The sequence below is a fragment of the Ceratotherium simum genome, chromosome 7 (genome assembly GCF_057802395.1).
Source record: "Ceratotherium simum simum isolate JZ-2026a chromosome 7, ASM5780239v1, whole genome shotgun sequence".
NCBI lineage: Eukaryota > Metazoa > Chordata > Mammalia > Perissodactyla > Rhinocerotidae > Ceratotherium > Ceratotherium simum.
In genome coordinates this window covers 5,432,683-5,454,608 of record NC_141906.1, presented here as the reverse complement: position 1 = coordinate 5,454,608, position 21,926 = coordinate 5,432,683, and the positions used below count along the sequence as shown (strand labels likewise).

At 36.7% G+C, this 21,926-nt stretch overlaps 1 protein-coding gene across 1 annotated transcript in view; it reads left to right on the top strand.

The window, feature by feature from the left end:
- Positions 1-21,926, top strand: part of ANO3 (anoctamin 3) — a 268,473-nt gene that overhangs the window by 233,256 nt on the left and 13,291 nt on the right. The window contains exons 18-23 of the mRNA XM_014783643.2: positions 4,198-4,234; positions 8,857-8,968; positions 9,746-9,803; positions 16,229-16,326; positions 18,973-19,106; positions 19,981-20,133. Coding sequence (XP_014639129.2) covers positions 4,198-4,234; positions 8,857-8,968; positions 9,746-9,803; positions 16,229-16,326; positions 18,973-19,106; positions 19,981-20,133 — 592 coding nt within the window. The remainder of the gene's footprint in view (positions 1-4,197; positions 4,235-8,856; positions 8,969-9,745; positions 9,804-16,228; positions 16,327-18,972; positions 19,107-19,980; positions 20,134-21,926) is intronic.

Genomic DNA, 21,926 nt, shown 5'->3' with positions numbered 1-21,926 from the left:
AAACAGCCCTGCTGGTCCATGTGAACACACAGGATTGATTTAAGGGGTTAATCAAATAAGGATGGATTAAAATCATTAATACCAAAATGCCAGGCTCTTCTGAAAAATTATACCACCAAAAAGATTCACTTTGGAAACCAAATGCTGCCTCTTATTATTTTTGGACCAACACTAAATACGCAGCTAATAAAAATGTGCTTTTTTTTCTTAATAGCTTGACTTTAGGATCCCTGTGCTACCATTTCCCCCAAATGAGGAACTTGGCCTCAGTCAAAATATTCTATTAATCTCATATGCTTTTCAGCTATCCTATGCATGAAATTATGAAATGTAGGCATGGCAAAATAGTTTAAATGAGTAAAACAATTTTTTTAACCAGGAACTTTTTTTTTTTTTTTGTGAGGAGGATCAGCCCTGAGCTAACATCCGCTGCCAATCCTCCTTTTTTTTTTTTTTTGCTGAGGAAGATTGGCCCTGAGCTAACATCCATGCCCATCTTCCTCTACTTTATATTGGATGCCATCACAGCATGACTTGACAAGCAATGTGTTGGTGTGTGCCCGGCATCCAAACCTGTGAACCCTGGGCTGAGGAAGCGGAGTGCGCATACTTAACTGCTTGTGCCATTGGGCTGGCCCCAACCAGGAACTTTTAATGTTTAATGTACACAACCAGAAACCTGAAGTCATCCCCCATGCATTTCTTCTGTCTCCTTCTTCAGATCAGTGACTGTTGTGAATTGTGCTTCTGTAACATCCCTCTTATCCCTTCCCTGCTCTCCACCCTTGCTTCTGCTTCCTTAGTTCAGCTACTTGTCATTTCTAGCTTGAACTATTGCAGCAGCCTTCTCACTGGTTAGTCTTCCTGTCTCTTTTTCAACTCTTCCCATCATCCTTGCATACCAATGTTGGAAGAATCTTTGTAAATTGCAAATTTGATCATTTTATTTTGTACTTAAAACTGCTTAATGGGTTCCTGTTGCCTCTGATATAAATATTAAACTCATTAGATGGCCTGAGAGGCCCTCCATTATTTAAAGCCAGTTTTCCTTTCTCTTCTTGCCTAAGGTTGTGTCTCACTCCCTTTTATTCGCGTTCTGCACTCCAGCCTAAGAACCACTTGTGCTTGCTCCCAGGCATTCTGCTGTTTCGCATCCCTGTCTCTTGGTTCACAGTGCTTCCTCTAGCTGCCTCTTTTTCTTTTGTCTCCTTGGAGAATATCTCTTCATCTTTGAAAATTCCAGTTAAGGCTCACTGTCTCCGTAAAGTTTGTTCTCAATTCCATATGTAGAATTGAATAATCTCCTCTTTGTGTTTATTCCTCTCACAAGGTGCTTGGACGCGCCTCTTCTCTGTCCTTATCAGATTCTCCTGGTAGAATTAAACAATCCCTCTTGCGAATACTCTTCCGTTACGGCTTGGGACTTGCCTCTTCTCTCACTATGAGGGCAGAACCTCCTTATGAGCAGAGGCTGTGGCTTCCTCATTTTTGTATCTCCAGGTCTTTGCCTAATCCCTAAAAGACATTTAGAATATATTCTTTGAATAAATGTTAAATATTTTATTTTTCAAATATCCTAGCATCCTAGCATCTTATGTGTGCTCAAAAATATTTTTGTTATTAGAATTATGTCTTTAGTGTCTCTCAAGTTTGCAGCACTTGTTATTTTAATTCAAACTGATAATCAAAGAATATACATTCTCTAAGCTTTCAAAACAGGTGACTCGTGGCGTCCCTAAATAAATATTCAATCTAAGAGAAAAATATGGGCCAGGATAATCAAAATTGGATTAGAAGTCCATTTTACAAATCATGCAAGTAACTTAAAAGAGTGTTTTTTGTTCTTACTATGCCTCAGATCACCTGGAGCACTTGATAAACTATGCACCCTGAGTCCCATTCAGAATCTTCTCTGTGGGGCTAGGAAATCTGTGTTCAAAACAAAACATTCAAAAATACTCTCCAAGTTATTCGGATCCAGTCAGTCCTTAAAATAGCATTAGGAAATCACTGATTTAAAATGGGATCCAGGGTAATTTTGATACACAGCCCAGATCAGAAACCACATCTTCCAAAGATAAATTGCAAATAATTTAGCGATAATTAAGACTTCAATTTCTTATTTTTAACATCCATTTACCAGACATAAAGCTAAAAAACTAAGAAGCCAGAATTTGAAACCAAGAGTTACTCTTTACCAATGGCTCCCTTTTCCTTCTTTATTTTACTGCCCCTCAAAATGCTATGCTCTTTAAAGGTGCCATTACTAGCACGGTTACTATCATATCAGGAGATATTTCTAAAAGTATTTTATTGAAAATAAAAAAGGTACAATTATTTCAAAAATGCTTATTCTTGTCACTTGACAATCAAACTTTAATTAACTTGAGAATAGCTTAGAATAGCATGACAACTGCCTGGGCTCACGATTAATGTGTAATTTTAAAGAAAAAGTAGAACATCACAGCAGAAGCACTCTTATAGTTTGAAATATCTAGGATTAGGCCCATTAAACCATTTCAGCATTGTGAATAAAAGAATGAACTCCTGTTGCTTTCCCTCCTCTCGTTTTAAAATTCTTGTACCACGCACAGAGTACACTATAACCAAAAAAAAAAAAAAGCCCTAAATACATTTGGCCAACATAAATACTCCATGCTGGTTCTGCACTCTGCCACAGTGATCCACTTCCATCTCTAGTGTCCAGAGCGTACATTCCTATGTTTCTTTCATGGGCATGATCACTGGAGACCTCAAAATGTACCTAAATTTTCTTAACACCCGGTTAGCACAGGTTACCAATTCTAACGTAAATAAACTATTATGGAATAGGGTGGACTAAAGGGTTGGACCACACATCTGTTCTGTAAAATGGGGATCATAATGCCTATTCGATAAAGTTGTTGTAAAACTAACTTAAATAATAATATATGTAAAGCACGGCTTGGCACCAGCCAAATACTCTAAGGGACAGTTATTTAAATAAAACTTCCTTTCACTCTCCTGAGGGCGCTCAATTCAGTGCTCGAGGCACAGTACTGCTTGAGTACTGTTTGTTGGTTGATAAGTCTATCTTGGTGACCCTTCTTTGATCATCTTGCTTAATAAATGGGACAGGGAAAAGAACATGTTACAGTCAGGACAACTTTGGAGCTCATAAATTCAAGTTAATGTTGTCCTAAAATTTAAAAATTATAACTTGTATAAATAGCTTTAAAAAAGTCTATTAGAGGTAGAATGAGACTATTTTACTCAATGTAATCTTTCTGTCTCAAGGTAACACTAGATTTTAGGAAGAGGTAGATTTGAATCATGGCTAAGATGAATAATCACAGCAGTTCCACCGAAAGAACTGCAGGGAAGAGGAACAACTTTTAAAGTGTGCAGATACCTACCTTTTAATTTTGTATACCAACAGGCAGAATTATTGGAATTTATAATCTAAAGAATAATTTGTTGAATTATGGAGTTATATAGTTATATTTATATGCACACACATATACCCACAAACACATATCACCCTTCTGTCTGTAGCAAATATACGTTCCCAACTATATTTACTTGAAATATTGTGGACTATGTTTTCTTTCCTTGAGTGTGTATGAATGGTGGACAGAGTATGTTGGGTCAGGGAGAAGGTGGCAGAAGACGAAAAATGTTACAAAAATCTGTTGTGTGTGTGACTTACTTATAGGTTCAACAGATTTGACTTTGTCTTGTTTTAAATAACCACAAAATGCATTTTATTCTTTAGGAACTCAAATTTGCACACTGTCTCTGTCATAGTTTGGAAATTTTTTTGTCAATAGTAAAGAATTCAAACTTCCACTTAGCCTTCCAGTGTAGTAAAAAGCACACACAATTTGGTGAACAAATCCCAGGTCAGCCATTAACTAGTTGAATGACTTTTGGGTTTTTTTAAGTCTCATTTCCTTGATTTATAAAGTGGAAATAAAGGTAGCTACCAGAAAATACTTATTACAATCAAGTGTGTCTTTATATGTACACATATTTACAACATGTGTGCGTGTGTGTATATGAAAAGCACTGCCTACTAAGTTTTGAAACATGCCTCTACTTAATTTAAAATGTACCCATTTTCTTCACTATACTTTAGATGTTTCTTTGAATAGTGTGAATAATAACCTTTTCTAAAAGAAAAGAATAACATTTGCTATTTGTTCTCTCTTGTTACAGGCTTATGAAAAAATTGCTTACCTTCTCACTAATTTAGGTAAGTCCATTTTTCTTACTTCACTCCTTAGTAAGAAAATAGTACATGGGCATATCAGTCTGTAGTTGGGTTACGAACTTTAGCATTTTTAATATCAACCTCAGTTAAATAATTGTCGATAAAAATGAAAGAGGTGGCATAGGAAGTGGCAATACATTGGGTAATAGAGAGGGCAGGCTAAGTAGCTACAAAATCTCCTTACTAGAAATTAGCAAACCTGGTTCTTCTCACTTGGGAGAATCCCTACCATTTCAGTTCTTTGGGTTCCCCTCCCAATATTTTTATCAAAGTATTATACTACATGTACACAATTTAAAAGGCAAAATAGTATTAAGAGATTTATAGTGTAAACTAGTCTTTTGCCACATTACCCATTCTTATTTTCTATATCCCAGAGGGACTACTTTTTCTTTTTTTTTTTTTTTGGTGAGGAAGGTTAGTCCTGAGCTAACATCTGTTACCAATCTTCCTCTTTTTGCTTGAGGAAGATTAGCCCTGAGCTCACATCTGTGCCAGTCTTCCTCTATTTTGTATGTGGGACACCACCACAGCATGGCTTGTTGAGCCGTGTGTAGGTCCACACCTGAGATCTGAACCCATGAACCGCAGGCCACAGAAGTGGAAGATGTGAACTTAACCACTACACCACTGGGCCAGCCCCCCAGAGGGCCTACTTTTTAACAATTTTATCAATTTCTGCTGTTATTTCCTACCCTATTTCTAAATAACATGCTTCTACTGCCATTCCTGGGCTTTCTTCAGGAAGCTATTGCCTTCCCACTGTAAAAGACTAGAACTCAGATCTGACTGTTCCCTGCAGAGTCCTGTCCCGCATACCTCCCCATCCATCCCGTTTACACAAACTGTTACTTCTCCTCCTTCAGAGTAGTTGTATCAGCATTTTTAGCCAAATTAATAGTGGCCACATCATTGTGTCTGTGTAACTATTTTCATATCTAAGGCATGGTGTGTGCTACGATTGTTTCCTTTCTTAGACAGCCTTTATATTTTCATGAAGCTAATATTAGCACATTTTGCATAATTTTCTACATACTGTCCTTAATGTATCCCAACCTTTCTGCCTCAACTCTAAATTCTCTCTGAATGCATTAAAAAACATCAAGTATTCTGCTGATTCCGTTTTCTCCTTAGAATCGCCCTCCCTGATCCGCTGTCTCCTCCAGCGTGTGCTCAGTGGCATCCACACTTGCTGTCATCAGCACCTCCCTCCAGAACTCCTTTCACCCTTTTTTCCCTCAGCTGGACTATTTTTTGGATCCTATGTCTTCCTCTGTCTTGGCTTAATTGGCTTAATTCCTTATTTTGCTACCTGGAAATTAAATTTCTTGAGACCTTGTATGTCAGAAAATGCCTTTTTTCTATCTTGAAACTTGATTTTGTTCCCCCAGTTTGGAGGACATAATTTTTATTACAGAGCTGTTTGAGCAGCGATCTTTCATTGTCTGAAAACTCACCAGATCTCAGGCGCTGTGCTATGACTTCTCATTCATTATTTTGTTTTATTGTCATCACGATTCTATGACAGTAGGATCCCTATTTTATGGATAAGAAAACCAAGATAATTAAGTTAAATAAGTAGAATTTAAATTCAGATGTGACAGACTCCACTTAACTATGATGGAGTAACTGTCTGACTCCACTATGACATGTCACTTCCTCTATGACGTACTTACAAGTACACGTAATAACAGAAGGGATCTTGTGTTGAGGGAAGAACTAGGCCCTCATCCATTTTCTGGACCTGAGTGACCATATCACTTGGGGATTATGTGACTATGAGCAGGTCTTCTCCTCTCTCTATTCTTTCTTCTCCTGCTCCTTTTTTTTGAGGCTCAGTTTCCCCACTGGTAAAATGAGAATGATAATAATTCCTATTTCACCATTGCTGTGAGTTGGCTGCCCGACACATGGCAAGTGCTCAATAAATGGGAATGGTCTGTTTCATTGTTCTTTAAAGTCTCTGAGCTACAGTGTCTTCAGCTAGTAATGAAACACTTGAACTAGATTCTCTCAAAGCTTTCTTCTAGCTCTGATTCCTTATATTCATTTGCTTTTAAAGTACTTTATACCCAGGATGGAAGCAAATCTAAGGAAATGGTTTGGGGGACCATAATTAATAGTAAGAAATAGAACAGCTGTTTGTGCCAAGTACCAGGAACACCAAAGTTTACACTTGATGTTTGATTTTTCCATCTATAACTCATGACATAGTGCCTGTGGATTCATAACTATTAATTAATAATGAATGGACTATATTAATTTAAATTAATGAAAATATTGATATTTTGTTTAAAATAATATAATATCATTGTACATATGTGTGTATATATATAAATATATGTACAATATAAATATGGCATTATATTCTATGTAATTTTTGGCTGTGCAAATTTGTGCTTCAAATTAGAAATTAGGCTTTACTTCCGAGAAGATGTCGCAAATTGTTTTATTTAAAGGATTTTTTTAACTTTGTGTTTCTTGATTTATTTTTCATCCAAATATTTTATGTTCAAAAAACACACAAAAAATCAAAGTTTCAATCCTATCACATTTGTTTTTTTATATAAGAAGAAATATGTAATATTTGATCTAAAGAGATTTTTTTTCAGTTTGGTTTATGGTTGTTGAAAATTAGATCAGGATGGTTGTTAGTTGTTAAAAATAATGAATTATCGGGGCCAGCCACGTGGCATAGCAATTGAGTGTGCTCGCTCCACTGCTGGCGGCCCGGGTTTGGATCTTGGGCGCTCACCGACGCACCGCTTGTCAGGCCATACTGTGGCGGTATCCCACATAAAGTGGAGGAAGATGGGCATGGATATTAGCTCAGGGCCTGTCTACCTCAGCAAAAAGAGAAGGATTGGCATGGATGTTGGCTCAGGGCTGATCTTCCTCACAAAAAAAAATAAATAAATAATGAATCATCTAGAATAATGAACTGTGATTTATCTATAATATGAATTATCTATAAAAATGAACCTAGCTTTCAAGAAACAAATTAAGCCAACAGATGAAAAGAGTTCTGATGTTGTCAAACAGAGGTCAATTCAGGAATAAAAGCATGTATATCAAGAAAATAGTGACAATAAAATCAGATGTCACCATATTAATATTAGGAAAACTAGAATTTAATATATATTTGAGGAGGAAAGAGTGATACTTCATACTGATAAACAATCTACCAGGTCAATATAATAATTATGATTTCTATACATCTTTTCACAAACCTTCAAAATATAGGAAGCAAAAAATGATAGAAATACAAAAATTAGTTGACAAATCCACACTCAAAATATAAGGCAGGATATGCAGTATTTAAATACCATAACTAACAAGCTTCTTTTAAAATATATATAAACTATATATTCAACAGAAAAATAAATATTATTTTCAAACACTTGATACATAGACAAAACTTATTCATGTGATTTGGCCACAAATGAAATTGCAGCTTTTTTGCCCCAAAGCAGAAATCACACAAGACACATTTGTGGATCATGATACAATAAACTTAGAAGTGGAGAACCAAAAACAGTCTAAACACTAGGGAATTTTTAAAAATCCACATTCTCATTTGTAAATAAGCTTTGTGCTAAGTTTACAAACTGTTTAGAAGGAAACAACAGTGAAAACACGTCCTATGAAAACCTGCAGGGAAATATCACTCCCCTGACTGCTCTCACTGGGGCGCACCAACCAATCACTGTCGTGACTCCTCCCGTTTCTGGCATCGCCAGAAGCTTTGGGGTTGGAATTCCTCAGGACCTATTCCCTCTTTATTCTAATGCATACATTTTGGCCCATCTTTTCCTTAAATCAGATCCCATCTATTTTCTGCCTTTCTTGAATTCTTCGATTATATGATAATACATGTGAGAGATGCATGTATATTTTGCATCATTTATTTGAATATTGGGTGGGAGCAGAGGCTGCAGCACATGCTGCGATCCTCATCCAATCTCTCTCATCATTTTCCTTGTTTTGTTTAAGAGTCATAGAGCCATAAGATGTGAGAGTTGACAGAGTTCTTGAAATCACCTTGTCTAAATTTCTGATTTGATAGGTGATAAAACTGATTGCAAAAAAATGTGAAGAGACTTTCCTGAGATTACCAACACATTAGGTATAAGATTGAGATAAGAACTCAGCTTTTCTGATTAATGTAGCCCTCTTTCCTCTTTACCATTATACTTCAGTCTGTACACAGAATATTCATTCTTCAAAGAACTCTGTGGACAATTTGGGTTCCTATATTGAGCATAGCCAGTTTGGGTGAAGGACTGATCCAATATTTATGGTTACCTCTAAATGATGATAGCAGAGAGAATCCTGAAAATCTTTATATATTAATGACAGTCATCATATTTTTGTAGCTATGGGAAAGTCTAAAGATTATCTCCTTGGATCCTTTCATCAGCTCTGTACGGCAGGATGTTATCAGTCATGTTTTACAGAGACAGACACTAGAACTCAGAGACACTGAGTGCCTCACAGATCTAGTAACTGATTGAACCAGAAGTTGAATATGGGCCTTCTGATTTTGTATCCATATTTCTTGTCATTCACCTCATCTATGTGAATACACCCTATGTTTCTTTTAGAATATCCTCGAACGGAATCTGAATGGGAAAACAGCTTTGCTCTGAAGATGTTCCTCTTCCAGTTTGTCAATTTAAACAGTTCTATCTTCTATATCGCTTTCTTTCTGGGGAGGTAAGTCAACTTTATACACGTTATCTTTGCAGAGTGAAAAAGACTGTCAGCAGTTCCATTGCCAATTTGTAAATAGAGGTGGCGAGTTCTTGTCCCCTGCCTTGGAAAACTGTGCTAATTAGCATCCGCATGCCTTTTCAGTCAAAAGACTTCTAAGTACAATACTTTGAACTGCCACTACCAATTAAAGTTGACATAAAAAAATAAAACCTATGTGTCATACTTGGGCTGGATTATGACTATCCAGTCACCAGTAATGGTTAAATAGAAAAATAATTTTTGTGTAACCCTAGGTTACAGTTCCTTAGTATGGAAACTTCTACTTATCATGTTAATGTTCTTTTTTTCCTATCTCTGCTGCAAAATATGAGAAAGAAGCATATTAAACTACTGGTTTGCCGTATGCTTAACACTCCAGCCATTGCCATGGAAACATACCAAAGCTAGAAACATTTTTAAACTAAAAAATTCAGCACATTATATTAATATTCATTAATTAGGTCAACAAGACATTAAAACTCCACAGATAAAAGTGGGAAATTTCATTCAGTTGGTTTCTCTGTGTTTTCTCAACCCATTGGTATTGAATCACACATCACTTTTTCCTTTTTAAGTCAGGTACTTTGATGTGTAAGCATGGCGTAAGTCAATCGTTTGGGACAGCTTGCACCAGTGAACAGTTATGTCTGCCCACACATGCACTTGTTGTGATGCATTAGTAGATATTCTTCAGTCCACCCCACGTAAATGCTAATGAATTAAAATGTCTTTTTACAGATTTGTAGGCCACCCAGGAAATTACAATAAACTTTTTAACCGGTGGAGACTGGAGGAAGTAAGTAACCTTGTAAGGGTGGGTGTGGGGATGGGCATGGATATGGTCCAGTGACTGTGTGACTGTGTGACGGAGGGGGTGGGAAGACAGAGAGAGAAGGTGTACAGGGAATTTCAGGCATGCTGAAGACACGTTTTTGGTAGAGGGGAGTTCCTCTGGGTTCAGAAATGAAGCAACTACATCTTTCAAAAAAAAGGAGGTGAACTTAAAGGTTAAACCCCAAAACCTTGACCTCCGCTCTCTTTAACTCTCTATCAAATCCATTTCTTCCATTCACAAGCCCAGAAATTTAGCTCCAGGAATTCTCCTCTTTTGGGGAATTATTATTATCTATTTCATGGTTTTCAAACTTTTAAATATGTTAGGCTTTCTTTTAAGCAGGGAAAATTTAGTCCAAAAGAAATATTACTTGAAAGACCAATCTATAAATGTATAGCTATATCTTCAAAATCTCATATTTCTTCATTAATTTATAAGATGTACATCACAGAAACAAAATGTCTAGGAGTAGTATTGCTACATCACAGGGTAAGCATTTGCATATTTTCAGTGAGACTGACAAATTGTCCTTCAAAACGCCAGCCCATAGGTATAGTGTATGAACCTGCTTCCTCAGACTCTTTCCAACAGAAACATTTTAATTTTTGTCAATAGAATAGTCAAAAGGATATCTTCTTTTTAAAAAAATTATTTTATTGAGGTCATATTGGCTTATAACATTGAGTAAATTTCAGGTGTACATTATTATATATCAGTTTCTGTGTAGACTGCATCGTGTTCACCACCAATAGTCTAGTTTTCATCTGTCACCATACATATGTGCCCCTTTACCCCTTTTGCCCTCCTCCCATCCTCTTCCCCTCTAGTAACCACCAATCTGTCTCCTTATCTATGTGTTTGTTTGTTTGTTTGTCTTCCATATATGAGTGAAATTCTACGGTGTTTGTCTTTCTCTGGCTGACTTATTTTGTTTACCATAACACTTTCAAGGTCCATCCATGTTGTCAAAAATGGCACAAATTTGTCTTTTTTATGGCTGAGTAGTATTCCATTGTATATATATACCACATCTTCTTTATCTGTTCATCCATTGATGGGCACTTGCGTTGCTTCCATGTCTTGACTCTTGTAAATAATGCTGCAATAAACATGAGTGCATATATCTTTTTAAATTATTGATTTCATATTCTTTGGATAAATCCCCAGTAATGGGATAGCTGGATCATATGACATTTCTATTTTTAATTTTTTGAGGAATCTCCATCCTGTTTTCCATAGTGGCTGCACCAGTTTGCATTCTCACCAGCAGTGTATGAGGGTTCTCTTTTCTCTACATCCTTTCCAACACTTGTTATTTCTTGTAAAGGATATCTTCTTTTGATATCAGTTCCTTTAATTATGAGTGAAATGGAGAATATTTTTCATATGTTTGTTGGACATTTTGTGTTTCTGTGTGTCTGTGTGTGTACTATTCCTATTCACTTTCATTAGACTGTTTTTCTCTGTCCTAAATTTATAAACCAATAAAGTTAGGCTCTAATCTTTCAATTTGCTGCAGATATGTTTCCTATTTTCTTGAATATCTTTTAATTTTGTTTTGATGCATTTTTTATAAAACTGTATAACTTTTTCTAATCAAAATATCACTGTTGTTAATGGCTTTGGGGATTTGTGTCATGCCAAAAAATGTGTTCTCCATTCTATAAGTATAAAAAACTCACACTTGTATTTTTCACTAATGTTATTTTTTTAAATATTGATTTCTTTGGCCCATTGGGAGGTTATTTTGTTGTAAAGAGTAATCAAGATTTTCACCCCAATTGGCAGCCACACATTTAATAAATAATGTTTTTGTTTCATTCAGCAAAATGAGATTCGAAGATTTATCATATTTTACATCTTGAAATCCTGTCTATTTCTCAACCCTGTTCAGTCTCATTGGTCAGATTGTTTATTTCTTCTCTAGTTCAAAGTTGTTTTAATTATTCTAATGTAAAATCCAATTTAATATAGGATAGCATTAGTAGGAGGGCTTAATTTAGAGAGAGGCTAAGAAAAGATTCCCCAAGAAAACTGAGGATAGAGGTGTTGCCAGTCTCTACCTAAAAAATCCCCCCAAACTCAGGGGAGTCCTCATTGATGTTGTGTCCCCAGAGTCTTCTAGAAATTGATTGGGATACATGGACAAAGCTTCAACCTTCCTAAGAACGTATGCTTTATATCACAGAAAACTGGACTCAAGTGCTAACCTTGCTGCTTATTAGTTCTTTGCCCTTAATTTTTTTTTTTTTTTTTTAAGATTTTATTTATTCATTTTTTCCCCCCAAAGCCCCAGCAGATAGTTGCATGTCATAGGTTCACATCCTTCTAGTTGCTGTATGTGGGACTCGGCCTCGCGCTGGACGGAGAAGTGGTGCCTCGGGGCGTGCCCGGGATCCGAACCCGGGCCACCAGCATCAGAGCGCGCGCACTTAACCGCTAAGCCACGGAGCCGGCCCTCTTTGCCCTTAATTTAACCTCTCTGAAAAACTGTCTCCTCATCTGTAAACTGGCAATAGAAATACTTGGGTTGCAAAGATGTTGATAGATAAGAGATAATTTGCATCACACAACCCCTGGGCTGTGGTAGGTACTCTATAAATTGTAGCTGGTATTTATCATTGCTCTGTCTCCAAGCTACCTGAGTATTATTCTATTGGCCAAAGACAGACTAAGGACTTTCATAATCTCTGGCCTCCGAGAAGTCCCCAAATCAAACTTGCAGTTTTCTTTCATAGCCCAAAAGTATGGCTATGTTTGCTAAAAGGCTTTTCATCTACCCAATTTGGGACCCAAGGCTTACTTTTTTCCAGAAGTGTTCAACTGGAGTTAGCAAGTGTAGGGTGGGGCATAGAGTGCTTACAGGCAGGTAAATCTACATATTGATGCCATTTTAGGGACTGCTGCCATGAACAATTTTGTTTAATTGGATATTCTTACTCCTAACTGTGAAATTATTGGAAGTGACGATTCCCCTTTGAAAGTCACAGGGAAATAATTATAATATTAATGTCAGGAAAAATGTTTCATAACCATCTTGGACATTTTCCACCATATATGTGACATAGGTAGTAACCATATTTTCCAACAAAGGGTTATTTATTTTGAAAAAAATCATTGAAATGAAAAATGTGGGTTTGTGAGAGATGCTAGAAATCCTAGAAATGTGGATATAAAAAGCGTGCATGATGGAAAAGACTTGACCCTCTGAATTCAATTTACAACAAGCATTTTTTGACACTTATTCTCTTCCAGGCCTCTGCTGGGTATATGGGGTGTACCAATGAAGAAGTCCCTTTCCTTTTTTTGATTGATGTTAGTAGTCTTGAAGAAAAGAACATAACCATGATATGTAACAAATATTTTGTCTTTGGAGTCTGACAGTCTACATTCTAATCCTGCCCGACTCACATGCATGATCTCAATATCTCTAAGTTTCAGTTTTTTCTTTTGTACATTGTGGTAAGACTAGCTAGCTCTGTAGTATTGGGGATAGGTGGATTAAATTGGATCATGTGTGTAAAATCCTTGGCACAAATAATGGTAACCATTATAAAGATAGAAAAAAGTCTCACAATTTTATTTAGATCATTTATGACTGACGATCCTGGACTTTCCTCATACTATGCTATACAATATCTCACATAAATATTTTATGTAAATCTATATACAAATGATAATAATAGCTAATATTTAATGAGTGCTTACTATATGTCAACACATTCCATCAATTGTTTCTAAGTGTTCTACATATGTTAATGCATTTAATCCTCACAAAAATTCTATTCTTACACTCATTTTACATATGAGGAAACAGAAACTTAGAGAAGTTATATAATTTGCCCACAATTATAGAAACATACCAATAAATTGATAAAGTCATCGATTTGATTCAGGCAGTTAGTTTCAGAGTCTGTGCTCTGAGCACTGTGCTTTCCAGCCACCATTGGGCTAGCACATGGGCACAATCGACAACATAATGGAAATTGATTTTGGTAGGAGATCCCTGAATGATCGCTGGCTCACATGTAAACTGGATTTAGAGGAAACATACAAAAGTGGATGAAGTGAAAGGAACACGGGTATTGGAGTCCGATAGTCCTATCTACCACTTAGGTTCATCATGTACAAAATGGAGATACCAACACCCGTCTCACTAAGTTCTCATGAGGAGCAAATGAGGAAAATATGTGAAGGCACCTAGCTTGGGTTGTCCATCGTCGTATGATTTTGAGTGTGTAATGGGAATGAAAGCCTGGGTCTCCTGCATGCTCATGCGTGCCCCATTACTCATTCTAAGTATGGACTCTTTTTATCAAATGAATTTTAGAGTGTTGAAGGACTGGATTTAGCTCACAGGAATCATTATGTGAGGGGGATAGACCCACAAAAACTAATGGATCCCTTTCTCTGCCCTATAAATCACAAAGTCGTCAAGGCTCAATTTCAACAGAATTATAAATGGCCTGTCATCCAGCCTCCTCACTTTGTCCTACCATTGTGGAGAGTGACCCAACCATATGGTTCTATGATAGTCTTCTTTTTCCCTTCCCACATCATGATATGCTTTGCTAAACCAGCCCCTCAAGGCAACAAATGCGTTTGGTAAATACCATTCATCCTAGCATTATGTGAAAGAGCAGTGGATTAGGGTGCAGGAGACCCAGGCTTTCATTCCCACTCCACCAGTCAACATTGCATGACTTTGGACAAGTTAATTTGCTTCTTTGAGTCTCTCTACAAAAATGAAGAGGTTCAGTGTGCAGTTGATCTATGATCTGCCTCTGTAGCTTAGTAATTATTCTGCCTCTGACATTCTACCAAACCCGTTTATCTTATATATGTGGCAGAGTTTAGGGGGTCCTAAATTCATCCTAGAAAGCAGGGGCATGTTTGGATGGGAGAATTGAGACTTCACACTATAAAAATTACCACTGCAAACCCTTTCTCTGGCTCAGATTAGGGAGTTTCAAGTTACTGAGCTGGAGCTGGAAAAGCAGGCTCTTTGTGTCCTAATTATTGTTCCCTTTGAAGTCCCACTGGTACCAATTTAATAGAAATAGAAACTGGATCAAAGTTACGGAGACTATCATCCTTACAAGCAGGACACGAACCCATTTCCAAAGAAACAGACCACGCTTTCTTACCCAAATGTCTCCTATAATGCGAAGTTTTCAAGCAAAACACATCGCTTGCAGTTTTCATTGTAATCACATTTTCGTTCGTGTAGGTTTCTAATACTAACTTTTATTAAACATCTAAAAAAGCAGAGGAGCAGAGAGAAGACAAAATTAGGATCATGCTGACATTTGTGGCATGCTTGTATCACATAGAAGTACATTATAATATATGTAGATACTCCCTCTCCAGGAGGTAGAGTTTAACTGTCCCCCATCTTGAGAGTAGACTAGACTTAGTGACTCTCTTCTAAAGAAAAAATAGGGAAAAGGAGATGAGTAACTTTATAATAGAAACACCTGGCAAACACTGCATCAACCCGGTGCCGAAGGTGAATATCCCCAGTGATGTCTTGTGGATATCATGTAGCCCCTGATGGGATGTGATACAAATGGCACTTCAGCTCTGTGATCTGCCTCTACCCCCAAATACATAGCCCCAGTCTGAACATGTGAAAACCCCAGACAAACCCAGACTGGGGGATTTTCCATAGGATACTTATCCACCAGTCCTCAAAACTGCCAGGGATATGAAAAACTGAGACACTGTCTAGACCAGAGGAGACTGAGGAGACATGACAGATAAATGCAATGTGGTGTCCTGGATGGGGTCCTGGAGCTGAAAGAGGATATTAATTGAAAAATTGGTGAAATCTAGATGAAATTTGGAGTTTAGTTAATAGCAATGTACTAATGTTAGTGTCTTAGTTTTGATAAGTATCCCTTGGTAATGTAAGGGACAATGGGGACAATTGGGTGAAAGGTATATGAACTCTCTCTGTACTATCTTTGCAAATTTTCTACAAACTTAAAATTATTCTGAGATAAAAATGTTATTTTAAAAGAATGTTATAAAAATTTTGCCATAGAATTAAATATTGTTCTATCTCCTGATTGCTAATGGATATATAGTATTCCAGAACATTCATTAAATGTGATCATGCCTAACGCAGAGCTTGGTAGATGGTAAGTACTCATTAAAAGTTAGATTTGTTGTTATTGCTGTTATAATTTTGATCAATATTCTAATATAATTACTGAAAACTTCCCTCTCAAGTGTCCTCATACTTCTTGCTTCTTCCTTGTTTTTATTTTCCTTATGCATTGAGATAATGTGACCTGGCTTTAGAATTTGCTGTACAGTTTGAAGGTGGGATGTTTAAGCCAGCTGAGAAGAGCAAGATCTTTATCGTTCTTGTTCTGTTTCAGTGTCACCCTAGTGGCTGTTTGATAGACCTCTGCCTCCAGATGGGAGTGATCATGTTTTTGAAGCAAATATGGAACAACTTCATGGAACTGGGATACCCGTGAGCGCTTATTTTTAAACTTGCATCATCTATAGTTACAAAGAAGAAAGATAGAGGTGGTGTGATAGTTCATAAGAATTTGTGCTTCGTAATCAGACAGCTGAGGGTTCAGGTCCTGCTCTGCTCTTCACTAAATGCGAGTCCGTGTGTAACCTTTCTGAGCCTCAGGTGTCACATCTCTAAGAGAGGATCAACAGCTGTACCTAGCTCAAGGACAGCTGAAGGATTAAAGAACATAACGCATGTAGAGTAACTGGTACTCTGTTCAACACAGTAAAGCACTTTTCCTATTCTCAAAATATTATTAGTAGCCCATGTTCTTGATAAAAATAACTCTCTGGTTTCTTTCGACTACCAAAAAAAACAGGTTATTGTTGTTGTTTAATTAAAAAGAGCATCCATTCACCACCACCCCCTGCAAAGAAAAGAATAAAACAAAGATAAAATCCTGGATGGGGAGGTTTTGTACTCTTTGTAATACACAAAAAAGAAAAAAAAAAAATCATTAGAATAGGATTATTGTGATAACATCAAAATAAGAACATTCTATTTTATCCCTTTAGATAAGTTTTAACTGTCTGTGAAATGCTGACATGGAAGGATACTGAATGCCTAGTTTTAAATCTATTAAAATATATTATCCTTTAGAATACAATGAAATACAGTGTTTTTAAAACAATGTGGTATGGAAGCTTTGAGGCCTAATCAAGTTTAAAAACATGACTATTTTGAGAAATTTCCCAACTATGAGGGAAGAACTGGTTAATTGATTGATGATATAAATAGCTTAGGCTTAGTCATCAAATTATACAATGCTTCTTTCTCCTTTTTGGCCCACAAATGGTATCAGGACATTTCTGAGCAGAGACGAGGTGATATTAACCCTGAAATCTGCCATGAAGTATTGTGTTAGATTACAGGCAGTCTTAGAGCATGGACTAAGAAATTATTGAGACCTGGTTCAAATTCCTTCTCTGCCCCTTGGTGAAGATGCTTGTAATTTACGTGACTTCTCTGAGACATTATTTTCTTTTTATTTGTAAAATAAGGGATTTATAAAGATTAAATGAGATGACTCAATGGTCTTTAAGCCTTCATCAATAAATGACAGAACCTTTTTGTGAAGAGATTTTATACAGATCCTCAGTATTCAAAACAGTAAAATCAATCTCTTCTAAATGAAGAGAGAACAAGAATGAAGGATTGGGGAGCCCAGTCCATTCTTCCTATCTCTTCCTATCCTTGGCTCACCTCTTTTATACATAGGGTTTGAGGAAATCATTGGAAAAATCCTGAGGAAATTAGGTATCAAGTGCCTAGCAAAGGATCTGACATGCTGTGAGTACTTCATAAACACCATCAAGGTCGTGTAGGAGTCACCATAGTATTGAGAATGATTCTTTTGTTGCATTATCCATGCACTGCTATACATACCATGCACTTTGGACAGCACACTTTCACCATGGCCTTGCCCAAGTGGTCAGCCTGGACTGCATATATCAAATCCCAAGGGTATCATGGCAAGGGACATCCTGCTGGTGTTTTTCCAACAGCTGGGCAAAGACCTTGTTGAAGAAAATCTGGCAGGAGTGGACCAGTCACTACAGCAATGATTTTCAGGCTTTTAAGCCACAATTCTCTTTCTTCCAGTAAAATCTTAAGCAGAACTGAAATAAACAAACAGTCCTGCCTCAATTCCGAACCCCCAGCCCCCTTTCATCTTCATGTGGAGCTTCAGAGACAAGCTCCAGGGGAGGCGCAGGGAAGCACAGCCTGATGCTTTGGTCTAGCTGTGGTGGTTCTTCCAACTCCTGCTGAAGCCCTAGGCCCACGACGTGTTAAAATGAGAGTTGGGTACTGTTCTCTGAGTCCTGTGAGATTCACTTTATCCTAGAGGTAATTTTCATCTAACTCTTAAAATAATTCATTACCCAGAAGTCCACAATATATGCATACTGGGATGTTTTTGAGACGTAATTTCCAGACTGCCCGTGGGCTAGGGAAAGAGTGTTGTTCTCTCCTTTCCATGTCTGAGAAATTGGACTCAGACACATATTCCTTGCCTGAAAATTACTGTTCACTGTAGTAGCAGAATGTAATTATTAACACTCAAACCCTTCATGTTTGTAAACTCAGAGAGGTGAAGTGACTTGCTAAAAGCAACTCATCTAATGCATTGCAGTGTAGGGACTGGAACCTACATCTTTTGAAACCCTATCTAGGGCTCAGTTATTTAATGTGGAACATGATTTTACTCATGTTCAGAGAGCATAGCCCAGAAGATTTTGGGCTATAAGCAATGAAGGGCTCAGATCCAATCACAACAGGCCACATAAGTACCTTATAGATAGGGATGGGGGAAGGAATCATAGAAATGGATGTTTGTCTAATCAGTATCAGGAAGTACCTAAGTGTATGGGAGGATCAATTCCTAGAAAATATGTAGATGCTTATAGGGTCTAGGAAGTCTCTGGCCTGCTCCCGTGCTGAACTTGGAAGTTGAAACCATGCAAATATCTCCAACTCTCAGGAATGCTTAGTGTGATCCCAGGGTAGTTGGTGTTTTTCTTTTCTTAACACACTATAAATTGTTCACCAGATGCTTAAATAAGAGCTCAGAAGCCATTTGTCTGCTCTGTGATGTAGGTTGATCCAGAACTGGTGGTCACGACATAAAATCAAGCGAGGAATACAAGATGCTTCTATACCTCAGTGGGAAAATGATTGGAATCTGCAGCCCATGAATATTCACGGACTTATGGATGAGTACTTAGAAATGGGTAAGGAAAGAACCTTCTGCAGAGCTGTTTGGCCTTCTTGATACTGTTTTTCTACTTCACGCGGGCTTTGGTTCAAGAGAGAAAACCATCTCTCTCCTTTCCAACCCTATGTGTTCTAAAACACATCTGCACCTTTATCTCAGCAGAGCTAGAGAAGATATTAAGGCAATGCCCTTGGAAGGGTCACACAGGTTGTCCTGTGTCAGCCTTCATTTTACCAAAATGAAGGTTTTTCTCATAGTAAAGCACTTAGCTTTTGAGCAAATATTTTAAAGGAACAAAATTAAGCAGAACCCACTCCTTTGTTAAGAAATGTACCCTCCACCCAAATTAAGCAATGATTCTTTCTCACGATAAACCTTTGCACAGACCCAGTCCGAGTGTTGGCTACTTCGAGAAACTTATTTATATTAAAAAAAAAAAAAAGGATTCCCATTCCAGCTGTTAAAATCACTGTATGTTGTCTTGACATTTGCTTTTTTTCTGGCCTTCAGTTTTCTCATCTATTAAAAGAGACAAGATTAGGTCTCCTGCGTCCCTTCTAGAGCTAAGCATTTTTCTTCAAGGCCTCCTCTTTGACTTCTTGTTTCTTTACTTTTCCTTCATGCTGCCTGGTATAGAGGGGGAAAGCACAGGGACGTTCAATCTATCGAGATCTTAGTGTGAATACAGGTTTTATCATTTTCTAGCCATCTACCCTTTAGCAAGTTTGCTAAACACGTATGAGCTACAGTTTCCTCTACTAAAATAGGATAAGCATATTTACTTTGTAGGGATGTTGGAAAGATTAAGGACAATTTATGTAAAGCACAAAGAAGGCACTCAATAAGTGATGTGTTGATATCACTCATTCTCCCATGCTCTCCCTTTGCAGTGTTGCAGTTTGGTTTTACCACCATCTTTGTTGCGGCTTTCCCTCTGGCGCCTCTTTTGGCTTTGTTAAACAATATCATTGAAATCAGACTGGATGCATACAAATTTGTCACCCAGTGGCGGAGACCTCTGCCAGCCCGAGCAACTGACATAGGTAAGATTCAGAAATTCAGTGGTTTTTGCATTGCTGAGGCCAACAGGGGCTTGATCTTGCTTAGCACCACGCAGATTTCCAGTGCTGGGACTCTCTTCCAACCATAACAAAACTGAGCAGTTTTAGTCAACAAAAAAAGGAAATGGACGCTAACTTAGCTGAGAGTAGATTCATACTAAACGTGCTATTTCATAAACTTGTTTGTAACGAAAAAGGATCTCATATATATCTTTCCATGTTAATAAATATAGCTCTGCTTCGTTCTTTATAATTGCTTCACACATTTCTATTCTATGTTGTATGACATTTTAAAAAAAATCAGCCCCCTAAATAGGGATATTTAGATTGCTTCAGTTCTTTGCTATTATAAACAACACTGAGGTGAACATCTTTATACATACTTGTCTGATTATTTCCTCAAGATAAATTCCTAGGATGGAACTCCTGTGTCAAAGAGCATGTATATCTAAAATTTTGATAAATAATTTGTCAATATGGTCTCCAGAAATATTGTGCCAATTTTTACTCCCATTATAAACGAACGGATGCCTGTTTCTCCATTTCCTCTACAATTCCAGGTGTAATAAGGGTTTTTTTTTCTTTTTGTATTGTTGTTCGATCCTCAATCTGAGGAAGAAAAAATGATATTATATTTATTTGCATTTTTTAACTATGAGATTAAATATATTTGTATTTCTTTACTAATTGTGTTTATGCCTTTTGGCCATTATGTCTGATTTGGTCATCTTTATCTCATATTAAGAATATTAACCTTTGCTATACAGGTTGCAAACACTTTCAAATGCTGGTTTGTAATTTTCACTCTATCATGAATAAGGTTTTAAAGTGTATATATAATCAAATTGATATCTCTCTCTTATAGTTGCTATTATGTATGGCATTCTTAGAAAGGTCTTTTAGAACTCATGAGTTTTCACCCATTGTTTTAATTGTTGTTTTGTATTTTAGATGTATGTGTGCTATTTGGTTTTTATTTGTTTGTTCACATTTTTTGATTTTATTTAAATTGTTGATCCATCTGGAATTTGTTGTTAATGAAGGGTTTGAAATTAAGACCTAGCTTTTCTTTCTCTAATGGATTCCCAAATGTCCCAAACCATTTATTAAATGAATCCATCTTTTTTTTAACTTGTTTGAATTATCTTTATCTTATAGTAACTTCTATATAAAGTTAGGTATATTTCTAGAATCTTCATTTATCCCATTGATCTGACTACTTATTCTTGGCATACTATTTTAATAAACTATAGTTTTATAATAGAAATTCTAAGTATATGGAACTGCAAATCCATACTTCTCCTTCTCTTTTTTGGGAATATTCTGGCTAATATTGCAAGATTGCCTTTTCAGTTAATTTTACTCACTTATATATTCCATAACCAACAAAGTCAATTTTAAATATACTAACCTATAGCGATTTAATGCCATTCAACTTGAGTTCCCATTTTTTGAAGGAATTAAAATTATGGCTGTTATTTAATTTGGATGTATTTATTATTTCATTATTAAAATAGTATAAGCACATTAAAGGAAATCTAGAAAATAAATCAAAAAAAAAAAAGAACTCTCATTCCAGCTTTAGTTGGTGTTTATTACACCTTCCAATGCATAGATTATTACTTTTTAAATTTTGCAAGATTGTCTTGTTCAAGCCAGACCACACAAAGGTATAAAAACAATAATCCTTCTCCCCCTTTCCCTTTCCTTCTACTACAGGGAATCGACGGTATCAATTAAGCCTGTATCCTTTGTCAATGTTTTCTTATTCATAC